Raw genomic sequence first — 20547 nt, forward strand, 5'->3', positions numbered from 1 at the left:
GAGCAGTTTACATACATTGGGGAATTGTAAGGTCAGGCGACCAGTCTAGCTGGCTTGTACCCGTTCATAGGTGTGTAATCGATTGCAAACAAGTACGATGGTCAATTGGGGCCAGTATTTGAAAAAAGCCAGTTTTTTCCAACGCTGGTCGGCCGACCAGCGTTGGAAATTGATACAAAAATACCACTTTCTTGAAAATGACAGTATACCAGGTGCCATGATTTTACAGGATGCTTTACACTGTCATTCACTAACAGTCCAGCAAGGTATTTCAAAATAATTTGGTAGTTTTATTTTTTGATGTTTGCAAATGTTGTATTTTCTCTTTAACAGAAACCAGAAGTGAAATAAAAAGCAACATATCGCACAGTATTACACGCTCATACAAGGGGAGTAAAACCGTGCAGTATTATGTTAATTTGTGCAAATTATTTGAAGGCTCTCTACCAATGCATTGATTTGGCAAAATCACACCTTGAGTTTTGAATAAAAATAAGCACTTTTGAAATATAACTTAGCTCTACATGTATGCCAGCTTAATAACACATTCCTTCAGCAACAAGGAATTCAATGCAACCACATGTACATGTGCACATGTACATGTAGCAGGCCTACACCTAATGGTTGTTACACATGAGACTGGCCAACAATTTAATAAATAATCGTTTTCGACTGAACTACAGCAAAGCACACACTAACTAAGTTCGTAGTACATCATCTACAGCAATATCCGATTGCAAATGCATGTATGTAATAAGTACAGTTAAAAGCAACAAGACTTTTGATATTTCATTATATTAAAGGCACATATTTTTGAGCAAGTTCGGGCGAGGACCATTAGTCGAATAGTGGTTGATTTGTGACGTAACTTACGCCAGCGCACCATTGGCAACGTCCGAACGCCTCTTGTCAAACGCTGGTCAAAACGTCAGCACAAAACTTCTTGGTCCTGGTTCCCCGCTGTGCTTTGTGATGCGCGCGGCTATTGGTAACCAGTGATGCAACTGAGCCCAAGATCCCGGTTCTAAATAGTCGACTGAAATAGTCCAACCATCCTTGGTTGGAGCGAAGTTGGTCAAATTATGGTTAACTAAAGTTCACTCCAGAACTTGCTCTTTGCCGCTGTGTTTATCGCACTTATTATGTACAACTGAAAGGCAACATTACAGAAAAAGGCACATAAAACTGATATTATTCACAACTTGACTTAAAACATTACAAAGCAATGCATCTGATTGGTCGGCTATGTGAGGTCCATCTTGAGAGACAAGGTCGCCGATTGGACAGAGCACTGAATGATGGAGACACGCTCCATCAGGGCCGTCATGGTTTCGTTATTCATACCGGTTGGCGAATACTGTGCTACCAGAGGAAAGGTGTCCATTTCTGTCATACCGTACAGAACGTGCCTACAGGGAGAGTCAAGCAAACATTATTGAACATGGAGGTTTGAAATTATATTTCTTGAGGGGCGGGGGGGGGGGGGGGGGGGGGGGGGGGGAGAGGGAGGCTGGACACCATTGCTACTCAGGGGCGCTGTTCAAAATTCAAAAACTGTATACACATGTATGTATGTACCATACACATTGAAAACCCTAGACCCAACATTTCTATGCCTTTGCGTTGTGCGTTTCTGATTATCAAAATGCTGAGTTCTATATAACTGCCATGTTATGCCAATGCTCATTCTGATAAATAACACTCGCGCGTCATGCGAGCGTCGCCTTGCGCAACCATGCGCCCACATTCAGCGTTCCCGTAACATGCTGGTTATAAGACACAGCATTTTGATAACAAAAATTTCAGATTTTTTTTTTTTTGATCTTATGCTATATGCATCTTTCAAGACCCCTTTCCCGCATTCTCTATTGTTAAAAAAACCCCAAAACAAGAGGATAATATTGACATAAAGCATATTCTATTCCCCTCCTTTTTTCCTTTTCTTTTCACAAAACATGTTTGGTAGCAGCTCAGGTCGACCGAAACAGATTTTTGTTTCCTTGACTAGAGTCGGTTGGTCTGTCTGTCTGTCCGTCCCTTGACCAAAAAAATTTGACCGAAAACATTTGACCAAAAAATATTTGACCAACAATTGAGCAAATGCCTTGCCGTAATCAGTAAATGCACTCTAAAAATTGTTTGTAACAATTCAAAAATTTTGTAAACGGAGGCAAGATATGTGCAGTAATGTTATAGTCACGTGGTATTTTCTGTAGCAGTTGGACAATATCCAGGAGGAAATGAAACTTGACCAAAAGTATGGTGTTCCATATGTGCCATCGGCGTCACATTTTTCGCCAGAGCTTATTGTGCACTGGCACTTGTTTTAAAATAATTTGGTTTGGCAGGAGAAAGTCTGATAACGTTGTAACCAAATTGATTAAGCCAGTCTGCACTTACATCATAGAGCCACTAGGGTCCATGTCCACAAATGATCTCTCCATGTACATTAGCCTGTGGTTCACCATCGTCATGGTAACAGAGGACTCCATCATGGAAGGACTTCCCATCATGCTTTGCATCTCCATAGTAACATCCATGAAGTCTGTAACGGCCACTTTTAGATTATCTGGAAAACATGGACAAATCAAAGAAAATGTTGTAGGAGGTGAAAAGAATTCTTGTGAGAAATTGTTTGTGTCACATGAATCAAGCGTGTCCTGTGCACAGAGCTATATTAATAATTACTAGAGCACTAACTCTTCATTCTTGCATGCGGAGACGCTTTGAAGCCGTCCTTCAAAGCAAATTTAATGTGCTCTTACCCATCGTCATATTGCTGAGGGATAACATGTCACCCATCTTGGAATCCAGACTGTTCATATACCCCACTAACATCTCTCCCATAGCACCGGTGTCAAACGGGATCATATCGCTATCAGCAAGCAGGAGTACCATCTGGGTGGCAAGCCGGGTCGCAGACATGTGCGCAGACATGGTGGGGGAACCGGTGGGGGAAACCTAGACAAAACATTGACGGAAAAATCAAACTTGTTGCAGACAGGACGTCGATTTTGCAGACAAAAGAGGTCCACAGGCTGCAGGACATGTGAATGTTTCGTGGACTTGCATTGTACCCACGTCCACACAAGGTTTCCCCTCTCTGGAAAACAGGTTTAAAGGCATTTTGGGGTTGGGGTTATCTATTGCAAAGTGAAGAGAAACACTCCACAAAATGATGATAAATAAATTTGGGATGAAAGAGTGTTCACAGTGAGAGTAAAGTGAGTTTTTTTCTTCGGCTTTTCTTAACTATACGAATAGGAATGTCTGCAGTAGGTATGTGTGTTGGTCACGAAGCAGGCTACTCGCTTGTGAAGCCCCCCCCCCCTTTCCCCTTGAAGCAGGCGAGGCAAAGCCTCTTTATTCATAACTGAATAAAATAAATGAATATAAACTGTTGTCTTCTTGGAATTTTCCTGTATGTTCCACCAATCTTTTCCAAATTTACAACAAAACAAGGCAAGGGGCAAAGACAACTATATACAGTGTACATGCAAATAAAACAATACTGAAGCACACACTTCCGAAAATATCTAGAAAATTATACTAATATGAAGTTAACATATTTTGTAAGAGGAAATCATTATTTAATCCATCACAACTTAAATTACATTGTATTACATTGTAGTTGCACCTTGATGAAGCTATGAAACCACAGAGTACTGTGGCTGTTTGGGGCAGTATAAGGAGTAACAGGCCAGGCGGTTTTGGGCGGTACAGAGACAAAATGGTTAAATGATATATAATGTATAACTCCAGACATGAAAAAGTAAAAAGTAAAGTCTGTCGCGAGCCAATATGGCTCATCAGGCCGGTGTTTATCTCCGGTTTCCTTGGCATGAAACGACTGAGAATATTTCTTTTCCCCTGAATGGGATGCCAGTCCATCACAGGTTACTCCCCAGCTAATGCCGGTACCCATTTATACTCCTGGGTGGAGAGGGGCAAGTGGGGGTGAAGTGCCTTGCCCAAGGACACAATATATGGCCAGCGGCTGGATTCGAACCCCGGACCCTCTGATCATGAGTCACGAACCCTAACCACTAGGCCACACACTCCCCATAACTCCAGACATGATGGAATTGAGAATTCACAGAAACTTACTTACCGCTTGCATACCCTGTGTAGCATGTAGACGCACAGATGGGATACCAATCATATGAGTGAATGCAACATGGTCCCCTACACCACTCAGCATGCCTGGCTGTATGTCACTCAGTTCCAACTAGAGCCAAATAAAAAATACAAAATAACTATCGACACCTTGCACTGTTTATGTTATTAAAACAGGGCTCTGCACTTTACCACAATAAAATGACCAAATTATGAAAAGCCTTGACCTAGTTCATCAAAATACTGATCAAAACTGTTCAATCAACAGACCATTATCATGCTGCGGCCATTTGGATTTTTCCAATTCAAATCAACGTAACCAAAGCGAGGCTGGAAGAAAAATAGTCTGGTTCCTTTTTGCACAAGAAGCATTATCATTCAGTACTGTGACTGGATACAGGGAACATGACTGAAATGGTGGCAGCATGATAACGGTCCATTTAAAGGTGTGACTGTGTTTATGAGTTGATTGCTAATGAGTTGATCGCCACCTCTCACCTGCAAAGCTGGCGAGAGGCGAGAGGCAGCTTTGTCGCCCCTCGCCCGCGAAGCATGCGATAGACGATGAAGCTGCCTTCCCCTGCTAGCTTGTGAGGTGAGCCTCGTTGTATAATATTGTAATTATTCACTGAAAACTTCATTGCTTTTTCGGGCGCTTTCGGGCATGACAAGGGGTAACAGGCAGGACGGTTTTTGGGCGCTATGGGGACTAATTATGGGTAGAGTATTTACAGAAGTAATGAGTCAGTAACCAACCATATCAGCTGCTTTCATGACCAGCCCTTTGAGCAGCGGTGACGTCTGTGCTACAACCATACTCTCCTCCATCATCATAGTATCCAGATCAATGTACGACACCGCTCTCTCCATTAATACACTCTGATGCTCCTCGACCCATTCCATGGAGCCGGCGTGGCCGTACTCGGCACCACCCCACAGGCCAAGCACCACGCTACGCTGGGGCTGCCAGCCCGATGACATCATCTGACCCATCGCGGCGGCCGTCTCCATGAACATGGACAACGACCCTTGGTCTGAGGTCATGGCGGTCGATACGGCCATACTGGACATCATGCTTGCAAAATGACCACCAAGGATGATGTATTCATCTGTTGTAGAAACGAAATAACAGAATGAGTCAATTTGCTGAAATGGTCGTGACGTCACTCAGATGTCAACAACAGTGCAACCATGGCCAAGTTCGCGCAAGGACTATAGTTGACCAATGGTTAACTAACGTTTGCCCGAACTCTGTCTAGTCAACGGTGGTTGACTACGCTAGTCGACTATTTGGAACCAGCCTACTGGGGTTGGTTGCTTCGCTGGTAACCAATATCCGGGCGCATTCATAACGCTAGCAGGGAGCCAGGATCCAGAAGATTTGCGATGACATTTTGACCAGCGTTTGACTAGAGACGTTCGCACGTTGCTACCAGTGCGCAGGCGTAAGGTACGTCACAAATCAACCACTATTTGACTAATGGTCCTTGCCCGAACTTCGCCCATGATTACTCGTTCAAGCGCACTGCAACGGCCCAGTTAACACTGTGGGTTTTTCTAGGACTGTTGTGAATCCGTCTCATTAATGGCTCGATTCTCCCCTTTGAAACCAACAATAAGCACAAGTACTCTCGACTAATTAAGGTATCTGCTTTTGACAGAACATATTACAATGCAACTGGTAGTTTACTTTACCTGGCATTTGAGTTCCAGTGATGGTAGCTACCACGTCATGAATTGCCTGCTGTTGCTGCATGTTATTTACATCCAGCTGTACAGTCCAAGTAGCTTTCTCTGTATCATACAAACGGTATCAACTCAGTCAGTACAAATGATTGGATAATGATTATGATCTTTGACAGTACGTTCGTTTAATTCCACATTTTTTTTCTCTGACATTAAAACGATTAAAATGTTTGTGAGCCATTCTGATAAAGACCAAGACATTGAAGTCTTTGAAACCAACTTTAACGTTATTTTGGCAAGCCTTCATTGACAGATGCATAGCTGCCAACTTTTCAAAATCCCAATTAGTAATCAACCCGCGCGGTCATTTTCAACTGCTCGTTTTATCAAAAGCTTTACCAACACCGAGTACAGCTACATGGTTTTTTTATTTTTTTTTATTTTTATTTTTTTTAATTAGTTTTGTTTTAATGTCTGTATTTGTTTGTTGAAGTCAAATAAATAATAACAATAATAACTTGCGCATATTTTTTTGGAGATGCATGCTATCGATGTGGAGTTTTGAGTTCGTATCATGTTTTTACACACAATGATTTAGGGCCACCGTATGCAATAGAAATATCCCGCAAACATACCTTGCAAATGCATGCTGATTTATCTTTTCTGGACGTTGTGACAAACTCAAACTCTTTTACCAATTATTCCAACCATACTCTTATTAAATTCCATGATTAAAATCTCGCACTGATGGGTCTCATCCCGGCAATAAGCGACCAAATGTGCTCACGATCGTCACTGAAAAGTACTCACATACAGTACACACAACCACACATCCACGAGATGCACACAAATGACACACCATTGAAAAATATTTTTAGTCTGGTCCTCGAGTATTCCACTGCGCACACTGCATTGATGTCTATCAGGTGCTTGACTGCATTCTTATTAGACTTGTCACCAGTCCATCCATTATCGCGACATTTCGCCACAAGTTTTTGGTCAAAAACGATACTTTACAAGTATTTTTTTTTCGTTAGGTAGAAAATGGGAAATTCGTAATGTTTTAGTGGCAAATCGTATTTTCGTAATTTAACAAACAATTCGTAATAATTACGAAAAATTCGTAATAGTTGGCAGCTATGCAGATGGAATGTTCCATTCCACTATGGAACACTCCACTGTCACCTCATGGAATTATTCTTACCATTGCACTCACAAACTTTCATTATTATAAAATACCACACTGTTGTTGCCATGGATTGACCAATCAGGATCATGGATTCAAGGTTGCTTGAAGATAGAGCTCTATTTTACAGACAATTTTCTTACTCGTATTTCTGCGGCCCATGGTGTAGGTCACATCTAGCCCCCCTTGCCAGTCCTGAGGCGCCATTCGTCCAGTCATGTTCCCCAGGAGACTCATTGCTAGCTCCGTCGATACTGGCTGCACAGGAATGCTCGGTAGCTTGGCTTTGTCCATTGACATGCGACTTATGCCATCTGACGGATTAACAACATTCAGTTTAATCAACTATAGTGTCACAATGCCATCTTATGCTGAATAACAGTAACATTTCAAATACATTCGCTATTAATTCCGGTTAACTCGCCGAAGCGTCGACTGTCGATTGTTAGTTTTGCGGTCCGCAGTGGGAAGTTAGGCAGGGCGAATTGGGGTGTGAGAAACAAAATACGCTGTTCCTTTACATCACAAGAAAGTCCTAGCAGACGGCCACTGCTATGACTTCTATGTGAGTCACTTTTATTGACCTCTGTAAGTCACACGCCTAGGCCGACATTCTGTACGCGAGATTCTGCAGTATTTCTGCCATATTCTAACAATGCTATTTGGCCCGTTCTTTAACATCCACAGCCGGTGTAAGGTTACAAGGGCAATAGTAAGGCGCTTTTATTAAATTCGGAGGGAGAACGGTACGGTAAAGTTTACGCAACAAAAGACTTTCTGTGGGCAGAAATTAACTCACAAGCACACGGACATGCAGACACACAGTAGAATAACCACAATGGAATGTTAACAATCACTCGCAGTAACTTTTTACCGCGGTAATATTTTACCGCGGTAACTCCAGTGCAAAAGCAGCTACAGATCCAACGTTTTCAAGTTACAGAAAAGTAGACCTACCCATGGCTGGGCAACCAGGTGTCAATGGATCACCCATCATACCGGTCATTCCAACCAAGCGTTCCATTCCTGACGTCATGATGACATCCATGTCCGCTGGGTCTGTGTACAGAATCAGTCCTTTCATGCCACTTTCTTCCACATTCCTGACCTATCGGATACACATAAATGATCTCTCATCTTATACACAGCGAGTCAAGTTAAAGAATTATAAAAACAACCACCGTTTTAAAGTATTGTCCACGGATCACAAAAAAAATGTTGTTTCAGCAAAACAAAAACAATTCACATAGGGATGTGTGTCAATTGTTTTTGTTTTGCTGAAAGAACACACGCCTTTTTGTGATCCATGGACAGAACTTTAAAACAGTAAAAAAAAAAAGCTCTTTAAGGACTTGTGGTAAATGTAATTTCTCAACATTCAAAAGAAAAGTTCCAAAGTATTCCCATGCATGCTGCTAGACTTGTAAAAAAAAAATTCAGAATGGCATGTATTGGAGGTAACTATGGAAATCTCTGCAAAACAATTGCTCAAACACTGCCGTCAGAAGGATGGCGAACAATAAGAAGAACTTTCAAGTTACTTGGAATTATTTGAAGAGAACAAACAATTGTGATGTTTTCTGTCAAACCTAGATACTTGTACTTCTGGACATAGCTTGAAATGGAGATACAACCCACTTTGTGATTCTGTGTGTCTAAAATACACTGTTAAAGTTTAGACTGTAATTTTGCCTAACATTTCTTTTTTGGATTGATTTGCAGAAATGTCATCAGTTCAAGAAATGTGTAGATCGTAGATCTCTCTTGGCTATGTCAATGAGAATGATGCGGAAATTTGCTGATTTTCAACAGCATATTTGCGCAACGGAAAGTCTGTGTTCAAAAGTTGAACTAGAAGGGCAAAATATACAAACATCCATATTCATTTTTCAATTATTGACCAGAAGAGTCTGTTTTGTTTTAACTAAATCACGTGCTTGCAGCGAGCGAGACCGGAAATATCAGGGTGTGCTACCCACAGGTGACGGCCTGAACCCGTCTGGCATCGGGGTTTGTGAAAAACAATCCCGCGCTTGGGTCTGGTCCATGTCAAAATAATCCCAGCGCGAACGTTTATCAAAGTGATGTAGTTGTGTAAATTTAGCTTGGGACGTTTACCTGATCCATCACCATCATGGTCCCTTGACGGGCGATGGCTATTTTACCAGACAGGCCGATGTTGCTTCCTGTCAGCACAAGTAGGTCTCCCTGACTAGCCTGATTCACGTACACCAGCTCTCCCTGAGAAAATATAAAACATCAAAAACAACTTTGATCGTGGGCACTTTTAGAATAAAACCATTAATCACTTTTATTACACTGTACTACACTGTGGCCCAGGGGTTAGGGTTTGTGACTCATGATCAGAGGGTCAGGGTTTCAAATCCAGCTGATGGCCATAAGTTGTGCCCTTGGGCAAGCCACTTCATCCCCACTTGCCTCTGTCCACCCAGGAGCATAAATGGGTACCGGCATTGGCTGAGGAGTAACCTGCGATAGACCGGCATCCCATCAGGGGGGAAAAAATACTGTCAGTTGCCTCATGCCACTGAAACCGGAGATAAACACCAGCCTGATGGGCTATCTTAGCTCGTGACAGATTTTACCCACACTGAATTTACTCATTGCTAAATCCACTTCCAGAGTGCTGGGGTGGTTTGAGTGAGGGTGCTTGTGGGCAGTACAAAGACTAATTGGTTAAGGTCAACAGAAACATGGCAAAAATGGAACAATCATTTGTTGGTACACTTTTATGATTCTAAGATTGTGAATTTTTAAATTGTATTTAAATGTAATAGATAAGTGGTCGTTGATTCCTACAAATTTGAATATAAAAGCTGAAATTTTATATTTCCGTACAGACTAATTGTGCCCTTAAAAAAACCTAAATGGATTTATAACACTGCAAATGGCATTGTATGCCATAAGTTGTTCCATGTAAGACTTCATAAATTGTGCCACTATAACGCCATTAAAGTCACAAATTTACACATCAATGCAATTAACATTTGTAACATTTAACAACTGAGAACATTGTTATTCATGAGTAACCCCACAACAGTCAGAAATTAGTGAGACTTAGGGTTGGGGGAGACCACTGGGCCAGCCATTCAAATGCATTGCCCATGATGCCTAATGAGGGTCACGCGAAGATTCAGAATAAAATTACTCGTGCGTAATTTACGTGCGCAAACCAGTACGCGCATGAGGTGTTTCCCCTCCAGAATGGCCTCTCTTGTTAGAACAAGGAGCCCATACATGTACATACCTGAACATTACCGGAGCCGGAGAATGGCATGTACATGACAGTCGGCGCACCACTGGCAGAACTTGTCTCATCTTGACCCGAACCAACTGCTCTTCTCTTCGCATCGTTAGCCGGCTTACTTCCGTCATCTGAGCCCATCTCATCCCCATACAGGACCTCTGTGTGTAACACATCCCCCTCAGGGTTCATGGTCTTTAACGTGCTCGTGCGCGACATGTCAGGGTGCGATGTGAGGACGTCGTACGATGACACACGCACGTCGGTGAAGCCTAAATCCCGCAGCTGTTGGACAACCACTGTGGACATGCTTTGACTGCACGGCACGCCACTCGCACACTCGTGTTTGCTGAACTTGCTATCAGAGAAGAAATCCAGAAACAATCTTAATCTTCAATTTCACAGGGGTGTGTTTGGAGAAAAGAAAAATCCATGAAATAATCAGCCGAGGGTTTGAGGGTTGCCGGGGGCACCAGAGCAATTTGTACTTTTCTATATGTTTGTATTAGCCTACAAACACCCTTAAAATACCCATTTTCATTTGTTTTATATAAACCTCTATATATATACCCTTACGGTACAAAATCACACAAACTCCAGATTTCAAAACAGTATTTTTTTTAAATCCTGATATCAGGAAAAATCCTAACGGATCTTTTTTTTCTCTAAAAAAAGTTGGGGGGGGGGAGGGGACAAGACAAACCTAAAAAAGCTGGTCCCAAATCGCACACAATTCTATTCCATTGATTCAGATTGGCTATTCACTGGAAGTCTTTTCATGCATCTGGGGCCAATTTCATAGAGCTGCTTAAGCACAAAATTTGCTTAAACACAAAAACGTCTTGCTTAATAAAATCAGGTTACCGGCCAAAACTCCATGCGATTACCAGTCACAAGCAATGTACATCACGTGGAGTTTTGGCCGGTAACCTAATTTTACTAAGCAATGTTTTTTCGTGCTTAAGCAAAATTTGTGCTTAAGCAGCTCTATGAAATTGGTCCCTAGTCTATACAATGGGCCAGATTTAGCCCATTCATTGGCATTATCGGGTAATCCTAGACAATAGCCTGCCCTGCTCATAAACGGGAGTCAGTGAGACAGTGAGTCAGTGAGTCTGTCTCCGGGGGAGTCAGTCGGGGAGTAAGTCAGTCTGTGAGTCGGGGAGTGAGTCGGGGAGTCAGTGAGTCAGTCAGTGAGTTAGTGAAAAAAGTACTAAGAGGACACTAGTAACAGAAGTCAGTGTACATTTTTTCAAACAGAACTTTGAATAATCACACACTGTACAAGTAGATTTTAATATACATGTACCAGTATAGTTTTCTTCACGAGAAGCTTTGGATGGGTGGGCCATCATACTAAAACTTAAAACTTAAGTGCTACCATAACACAATTGTCAGCATGATTTAGTACACCTTTTGAGGGTGCCACGGACGACTATCAAAACAGATGATTATATTTGTAAATACCAACGTGTGATTTTTGTAACTGTTTTGAGTTTTTGAGAAGAAATAAGACTTAAGAGTCTGTTTCTCATTAAGATCACAATTTGCTCTTTTGCCAACTCATTTTATTTATTGTGTGGAGTCAAATTCTCATCAAGGAAGTGGTCAAATGTGAATTCAAATTGAACATAAATTTGATAAAATGATTCAAAGTACATGTACATGTATATTATAGTAGTACTCTTTAGTAAGAAGCAACGAATCGGAAAAAACAATAAGGAAACGACATACACAAGTTAAGGAAATAAGATAAAAAGCAACATAGTCTGCAACAATTGCTGTCTTTTCCAACTGACTCGCCATTAAGGAAATCCTCATTTGGTTTTTAAAATATAAATATTATTGTTCTGCCATTTCCTGAGGACTTGTGGTGTGACCGCGAGTAAAATCGGGACTGTCCCTATGTACAAAGGCACATGTCTACGTGGATTTTTCAGTCCTTGGCAAAGTCCCATGATGGGATATGCACCCTCAAGACAAGGAAATGTGTGACATTTTGATGTAATCACTTACTAATTGGATATTTCCAACTTCCGAAACTTTGGGAAAAGTTTTGGGGATTTTTTTCTTTCAACATTGTCTCATCTTCATGTGTGGCCTTGTATCATATGACCGAACCTCAGTATATGAAAGTAGCACTTTCACAATCGTTTACTGGCAGTCGTTCGTACTATTCTACACAACTTCTGAGGCAAATGATTTCCTTTTTACAGCCAAAATGGTCTTGCAGATACAGACAAATGAATGTTCCATTGACAGAGAATGGTGTTATGGAATTTGGCCCTAACATTTTGATTTTCGATAATTTAACTTGACCCACCCACCCATATTTTCGATAAAAACAATCAAAATTTAAAAACATCAAAACTTTTAAATGGCCCCTTAATCCATAGGGTTTCTGGTAGTTGGCGACCAGCCTGTACAAAAGCTATAGTCACCTTTATCATGCTGCCACCATTTCAGTCATGTTTCCTGTATCCAATAAAAGACTGAATGATGTATTTTGTGCAAAAAGGAACCAGACTACTTTTCCTTCCAGCCTCGCTTTGGTTATGATGATTTGAATGGGAAAATATCAAGATGGCGGCAACATAATAATGGTGTACTCAGAGGCAGGGGTTAAGTTTTTTGACAGTTTGTGATAGACCTATGGTATAGGAGGGTTAATACTGGTTTCTCCCTTACCTTAAAAAAATACCTCATAAAAACATGAACATTGATTTTTGGGTTACAGAAGGCAGCCTAGCGTCCCATTTGTTTCTATTGTACTGTTTACTCACAGTCACTTATGAGCTGGGCAGTGCTATTGTATAGGTTCCCTTAAAGGGTGATGAATGGGCTAAATCTAGCCTTTGTGTAACACTGATGCGCGACAGACTACCAATGAATAGCCATTCCGAATCAACGGAACAGAATTTTGTGTGCTGTGGGACCATCTTTACTAGGCTCTGTCTTGCCGTGTTTGATTATGATCGTTGTTATTTACCTGGCATAATCAGCAATCCCGACTGCTGAGACGTTGTTCACTGCCTGCTGATGATACATCTCCCTCGTTTCGGCCGGGGTCATCCCGCGAACCATCGCCGACTCCCTCTCGTAAACCTTCTCCCGTACAAAATAACCGGCCAGAAACCCAACCAGCACCGCCATGGCGAACAGCGCCAGGCAAAAGAAGAACGGTTTTCGTCCCGCGCCGCACAGATCGCACGGCTTCAGATCATTCCCCTCATTTCTGGCGGCAAAGTTTTCTTCAAAGTTTTCGTAATGGCGCTCCGCTGCCTGGTTGGTAGGCGTCGCAGGGTAATCCGGCGGCGGGTCCGAGTCCGTCGCACTGCCCTTGGGTCGCGGGGTGGAATGAGCCCGGGCGGGCAACCGTGCAAAGTTGGAAACCGGTGTTGTTGGCAGGAAGACGTCTTCTTCCATAGCTCCGTCTCCATGACTCTCAGCGACAATGTGATCAGGGGACTGAGACAGCTCCATGATCTCGATGGCCGAATCACCACTTGCCATTGTGAAGGATTAACTTTCCAACAATTCTGCAGTGAAATAAAACACAAGATTGCAAAATTATAGGGCCTATTTTTTTTTTTTTTACATCCTGGTACAAGCATGACAAGTGGCACATTTCTAAAGCTGAAGACAATTATTGTTTGTATTGTTTGGTCAATTAGACCAAGTAAACGAGAAGTGTTTAGCATCCTGCCTTTTTGAAAAAAAAGGAAGAAGGCTCCCATTTTTTTCCCCTCCAAAATGGCTGCCCAACCAGGATATTTTTCAAGATGGCCATCAGCTTTTTTTTTTTAATGGCCGCTACTTGGACCCAGGCACATTTCTGGAGCTGAAGACAATTATTGTTTGTATTGTTTGGTCAATTAGACCAAGTAAACGAGAAGTGTTTAGCATCCTGCCTTTTTGAAAAAAAAGGAAGAAGGCTCCCATTTTTTTCCCCTCCAAAATGGCTGCCCAACCAGGATATTTTTCAAGATGGCCATCAGCTTTTTTTTTTTTAATGGCCGCTACTTGGACCCAGGCACATTTCTGGAGCTGAAGACAATTATTGTTTGTATTGTTTGGTCAATTAGACCAAGTAAACAAGAAACGTTTAGCGTCCTGCCCTTTTGAAGAAAAAAAAGGCGGCCCCCTTTTTTTTCCCTCCAAAATGGCCGCCCAACTAGGATATTCTTCAAGTTGGCCATCAGTTTTGTTTTTTAATGGCCACTACTTGGACCCAGGAAATGACATACCAGCTTTATATGGGCTAGATGCAACAGACAAAGTGGCCAAAATAATGTCACTGTTTAACATTTATAATTTTTTCTTTTTTTCATTTAAAAAAAAAGAAAACAAAAAAGTAGGCGGCCTCCAAAAAGGAAGTGGGTGGGGACGCTAAACATGTTTTTTTTTTTATTTGGCCTTATTGTATACTTGGGAATAATTTGTGTGCCACTCAAATGTATACACGTTCTCTGGGTATTCTCATGAAAACCAAGCATCTCAGAATCTCCACACCTGCAGGGACTGCCCACATTTTTTTTTCTGAAGTTAGTGAACAGGTATCTTCATCCAAACTGAATGACATCACTTTTGAAAAACAGTTTTATTATCAAATCCTGAAAAACAAATTCTTCGGTTGGGTTCACATGATCGGTAGTGGGGTTCGAGATACGGATGCGCATGTATTTGGCCTGTGATAATTTTTGTGTACAAATTCAGCTTAATCACTGGACTTTTCCCACATACATGTAGGCCTACTGAATCCCACGTATGCTCCCGCCCAGGAAATTTGGCCCAGTTACTGTACTGTTTGAGTGTGACTCCGGGCCTCCACTGCCATCTTGTCTACCAGTGTCTATCTATTGGTCAGTTGGTCGGTTTGTTTGTCTGTTTCTGTCTGTTTGTTGGTTTTCTGTCCACCGTTTTCTATGTATCTGTCCTATATGGTCTGTTGTTGTATGTTTGTCCATTTTCAGTTGATCGTCTGCTTTTGTTTTTAAATAATGGGTCAAAATGTTTAAGTTCATTGACTTGTGTGTCTAATGTAACTTTAAAAGTGTATTTGTCGGAAAGATTTCCATATATACAAAGTTCACTCAACACCCTGTGTACAAACCCTATGAGATTGGACTGAAAAAAGTGTTTTCTAAGAAAATGCTTGTATTTTCTCACTGCTCAAATTGACTTTGATGACATGAAATTGCTATCTGGGGGCTTGTTAGTCAATACAGAGGAATATTAGTGAACTTTGTATATGGAAATCTTTCCGTATTTGTCTTGTTTGTTAATGTATCCATGGTTAAATTGTTTGAATTGATCCTTTTCACTCATTGTGCAATGTCAGCCTTCTGGCTGCCTGTTTCAAATTTATAATACACCAGAATAATAATAATAAAAAATCTGTGGGAAAAGTTTTGATTTTATTTTGCCCTGTTTAATATAGACCATGCTTCAGCTCTGTATCTGGTCTGGAAGTAAATACAAAAACAAAAACAAGCAAATCAACAACATCCTATTTTGGCGAGTGGGTGCAGTAGACAAACAAATGCCAATGAGATGACATCACACATGATTGGTAGTGCTGTGTCCAAAAATATGATGTAAATATGAACTACCGGTAGTAACTGCTTCTACATGTAGAAGGCCTATATTCAGATATTAGGAAGTTTGGGTCCCATTTTAGGCCGAGAAGAAAAAATAGTTTCTTGTCTTTACCCTTTTTAATAAAATGGATGCATTTTTTTCTCCCAAGATGGAAGATTTCCCAAGATGGTAGATGGATTCTTCAATTATCTTGACTTTTTGCTGATAAAATTATGTCCAAAGGAGCCTTTCTACAATGCAACCATTTCTAAATAATCATAGCCACAATTTTCTTGGAAAAATAAAAAGACATTACAATGATGACATGTACTGTACATGCTTATGACAATATAAGGTGAAAAATATATTGCAAATGTATGAACAAAAATAAAACACACGAAGGAAGGTGGCAAGGAAAAAAGGTAGCGGGATATAAAGTGGTAGGAAAGCTGGTTTACCACTGTGCCGGAATTGTTCCATTGTCTGATTTGACTATCTATGCTAGGTCCTATATCATTAACTAGGAAGGTTCCGGTACCTCCTCCCTACCATACGGAAGATGTATTCTAATCTTAACGTTCGTGTAGTGTAGGGCTCCTGTTTTGTTTTGATCAAGTTAGAGTCAAAAATGTTGTTTATTGCTTAAAAATCACCTTTACAATCAAAAGCAGACTTTTCTCAATTCTAATGACACCCGTTTTCCAATTTTGAACAATTTCTTGGGGTAGAAATCACGATTTTCCTGAGCAGTTTGTGCCATGCGATTCAGCGCGCCGTGCGTGCTCACGGTACATTGCGCGGTGATCGCCATCTTTGTTTTCCAGTTGCGTGTTGTCGCCGCGCTGTCATCGTCATTTTACGCCAGATTTCCCTCAAAAAATCAAAATCCTGCCCTCTATCTATGACATAGCTGTTTATTGAGAATGCCGCGCTAACTTGAGTTTGGTCGGTCTAATAATTTTAAAGTGGAGTTTGTTCCCTTTACTTATAGGAAACGGGCCTTCAATCGCCCTAATCTTTCCTAAACTATGCGGTTATTGTAATCTTGCTTGTAAATAGTACTAAGCCTTTATGTTTCAATTCCACATGATTACAACTAAGTTGTTATGATCATGGTCATACAAAATTGAAGTGACCCATGTCAAACAAAAGCAAATCCTAAACAAACACCGGATTCTTAAAATGTCAGTAGCAAAAGTGGCCCTATTCCTCCATGGTAATGATGATGATGATCATGATGATGCCGTACCATGCGTACCTTACTCCTAGAACTATGATGCCGGAGCATCATAGTTCTAGCGTAGCCGTACCTGTGGTGGTCATCATCATGGTGGTGTCACGCCCCAACTATCGCATCGGTCCCAACTATAGTTGGGCCTGTCCCAACTATAGTTGGGCCTGTCCCAACTGTAGTTCCACAGTTGGGCTGGCCCAACTATAGTTGGGCCTGTCCCAACTATAGTTGGGACAGTCCCAACTGTAAGTTCCATTGTTGGGCTGGCCCATCTTTAGTTGGGCCACTCCGATCTTTTTATTTTGCGGTGTCCCAACTATAGTTTACATTGATGTACAACCATAAAACGTTCCCTACAGCTCTGATACATGTCTGACTTTACTGGGGATCACTGAAATTAGCTATTGATGGGGGCGAATCTATAGTTGGGCCACCCCAATCTTTTTATTTTGCGGTCCCAACTATAGTGTACATTGTTGTACGATTATAAAACATTCCCTACAACTCTAATACATCTGACTTTACTGGGGACCAATGAAATGATCTATGGGTGGGGACCATCTGTAGTTGGGCCACCGCAATATTTTTATTTGGCAGTCCCAACTATAGTTTACATTGATGTACGACTATAAAACATTCTCTACAGCTCTGCTTATTACATGTCCGACTTGAGACCTTTGACATTAGCTATGGTAGGGGCCATCTATGGTAGGGGCCATCTATAGTTGGCCGGCCATGGCAATCTTTGAATTTTGCAAAATGTTGCTGGATAATTAAACCCAGCAGCTGGACAACTCATCCAACTAGGCAGTACCACGTGACCTGCCAGCCTTGCGGCATGCATGCACGACGAATACACGGTGCCAGTGCCGCGGAACATTTAATCCAACAAGATCTATCAAGCATGAAGCATCCGGCGCAACTCCAGTCCTAAACTATAGTTGGGCCGACCCAACTGCCGCACTATAGTTGGGACAGTCCCAACTATAGTTGGGACCGATGCGATAGTTGGGGCGTGACAGTGGCATAGGCCTATAGTGATCTATACCGCACATGCTTATGATCTATGACACATGTATGCTTAGGCTTTTCAATCACCATGATCACACTTACTGACTGGTTTACATGGTCATGGTTTAGTGTTTACAAATTATTTACAGTACACTTACAGTTACACTGGATGGAACTTGTGCAGATGTGGACGACTGCCAAAGTGCATGCAGATATGATCAGTCGGTCGGAATCGGATTTGCAGACTCCCTGCAGATTCAGCGAGAACGAAGCCGTGCAGTGCTTGCTGAGTGCTCTTCACACTGTGCAGAAAATTTAGGCCCTATTTGGAAGTCAACTTGAGAAATTCGAAACAGTAATTTCCCGCGCACCGCGATATAACTACAACATGTACAGTACATGTACTTGGTTGGAGTCCACTGACTTTGAAAGCAAACTATCGATATTTGTATCCGCTCATAAAGTCACGGATGGCCGACTACATTATCTGATTGTTATCGGTTGTAATGCACATTCATTCAGAGCGCGCCATCACGCCGTAAATTTCCCGCGGGGATTTAGACGTTGTTCAAGCATCAAGACATTGTTATTGTTTTCGATGTGCGACCATTCGCCGCAAGAGGGCGCTACATACGATTAACGGAAGGTGGAAGGGGGGGGGCGGAGACGGATAAAACAGGACAAAGATGGTTAGGCCAAACAAAGGTCTCCGGTTTCTGGTATGGAGCTTGCCCCAAAAGTGAGGCGGTGACGCGGCTTTTTTTCTTTTTTTTTTACTTTTTTTTCTTCAATGTCGGCTGATGACTGCAAATGGTGCCCGACAAAATTTATTGCAAAATACGCCCTACCAGAAACCGGACTTTTTTTGCCTTAAGGAGGCTTATACATTTTCAAATAGGCCTAGGCCTACCCTTTTCTTCTTTTCTTTCGAATGTGGGCTTGCAGAGAAAGTCATAAAAAACATTTGATCAAATTCAAATTCTGTCAGCCACGCGAAGAAAAGTTTATTGTGGCCTATAGGCCTATACATGTTTTCCCCAAAATGTGTATATTATGTTGCAAACGTAAATCACAGCATCGGATGTTCATTAAATTACCCCAAAACGCACTAGTCTACACAAACTGACATAGTGGTCATATCAAATCACCGTACATATTTTTTGGTCAACATGAATAGCTGCCTTAAATTTGAGTCAACTCCTAAAAGCATTATTTGTTGGTGACCACGAAATTTGTTTGTCTTCAATACTTGATACTGTCAATAATTATAAATAGTCCAGACCATTAAAGCTGCTAAGGCCTATAATACATGATATGACCCGTCTCCTGCGCAGCGCTAGCGTATAGCTACTGCGACACCAATGGTGATATCATCAAACAACAGGCGGCGCTCTTCACAATTAACGGTGTCCAAATCTCAAAACCATTAAAACGAGACCCATTTAATTCCCAATTCTTAAGCAAAAAGACAAACGGATAACGAAACAAAGTTCCCAATTCCTAAGCAAAAAAGAAAAACGGATAACGAAACCAGTTCCCAATTCCTAAGCAAAAAGAAAAACGGATAACGAAACCCATTTCCAAATTCCTAAGCAAAAAGAACAACGGATAACTAGCCTATTTCCAATTTCCCGCCCAAAACAGGATAACGGACTTCGAATCCAAAATCCCATCTCGACAGCTAAACGGAAAACGAATAACGATTCCCATTCCTATTTCGAAAGCAAAACGGAAAACGAATAACGATTCCCATTTCCCTATTCGACAGTTAAACGGAAAACAAATATCGATTCCCAATTCCTATTTCGAAAGCAAAACGGAAAACGAATAACGATTCCCATTTCCAAAATCCTATCGAGTTAGGAATTGGGATTTCGCAGTGCATGATGGGAAAATTGAAACTTTTTCGCAGCTTCGTCCCCAGGGTTAACTTTATGTGTAACTTTCTTTCCTGTATTATGTACTTGTCAGTGCGTACCGCTCAACACTATGTAAACGAGATTGTATTTGACACCGTTAATTGTGAAGAGCGCCACCAGTACCTGTTGTCCGCTGGTACCAAGTACGCGGTTATCCCGATATATATCGCCGGCGGCGTGGCGGCACGGCGGCACGGCGGCACGGCGGCATGGCATACCGTACCGCGTACCGGCAGACGACATGGCAGACATGGCAGATAAACATTGGTAATGCAGCGGTAGGGCTAGGCTAGGCCTGCACATCAGGTAAGTCTGGACTATTGTCAAAATTCAACTTCCTTTTGGCGTACTGGAAAGATTCCCATTTCTGGACATCACACATTTTTCCCTAGTGACCTATGCCACCATTAAAATGGATAATCTGTCCAAAAATGTCAGATTCAGCAGGGAAAAGTTGCTACATCAGTATCCTCAAACTTCCATTATCTGCGCAGGTAACGCTTGCATACGCGCGCGTTGTCACACAAATTTGAAGGTAGGCCCAATTGCG

The 20547-nt window shown here is 41.7% G+C and overlaps 1 protein-coding gene across 2 annotated transcripts; it reads right to left on the reverse strand.

Annotated features, from left to right (window-relative positions):
* Positions 1–330: 330 nt before the first annotated feature.
* On the reverse strand, positions 331–18673 carry LOC119723951 (N-acetylated-alpha-linked acidic dipeptidase 2-like). Of its 2 annotated transcripts, XM_038194871.1 has the most exons (12): positions 18237–18673; positions 13243–13792; positions 10257–10611; positions 9107–9229; positions 7946–8096; positions 7132–7302; positions 5812–5910; positions 4873–5225; positions 4112–4228; positions 2766–2961; positions 2401–2569; positions 1244–1409 (listed from the first exon to the last, which is right to left on the reverse strand). In XM_038194871.1, the coding sequence occupies exons 2-12, from the start codon at positions 13764–13766 to the stop codon at positions 1244–1246; spliced, it is 2424 nt and encodes an 807-aa protein (XP_038050799.1). In that variant the 5' UTR covers positions 13767–13792; positions 18237–18673. The 2 variants fall into 2 exon arrangements, with proteins under 2 accessions (XP_038050800.1, XP_038050799.1); XM_038194872.1 differs by lacking the exon at positions 18237–18673 and having other exon boundaries at positions 331–1409; positions 13243–13766.
* Positions 18674–20547: the final 1874 nt, after the last annotated feature.

The sequence above is a fragment of the Patiria miniata genome, unplaced genomic scaffold (genome assembly GCF_015706575.1).
Source record: "Patiria miniata isolate m_02_andy unplaced genomic scaffold, ASM1570657v1 HiC_scaffold_17, whole genome shotgun sequence".
NCBI lineage: Eukaryota > Metazoa > Echinodermata > Asteroidea > Valvatida > Asterinidae > Patiria > Patiria miniata.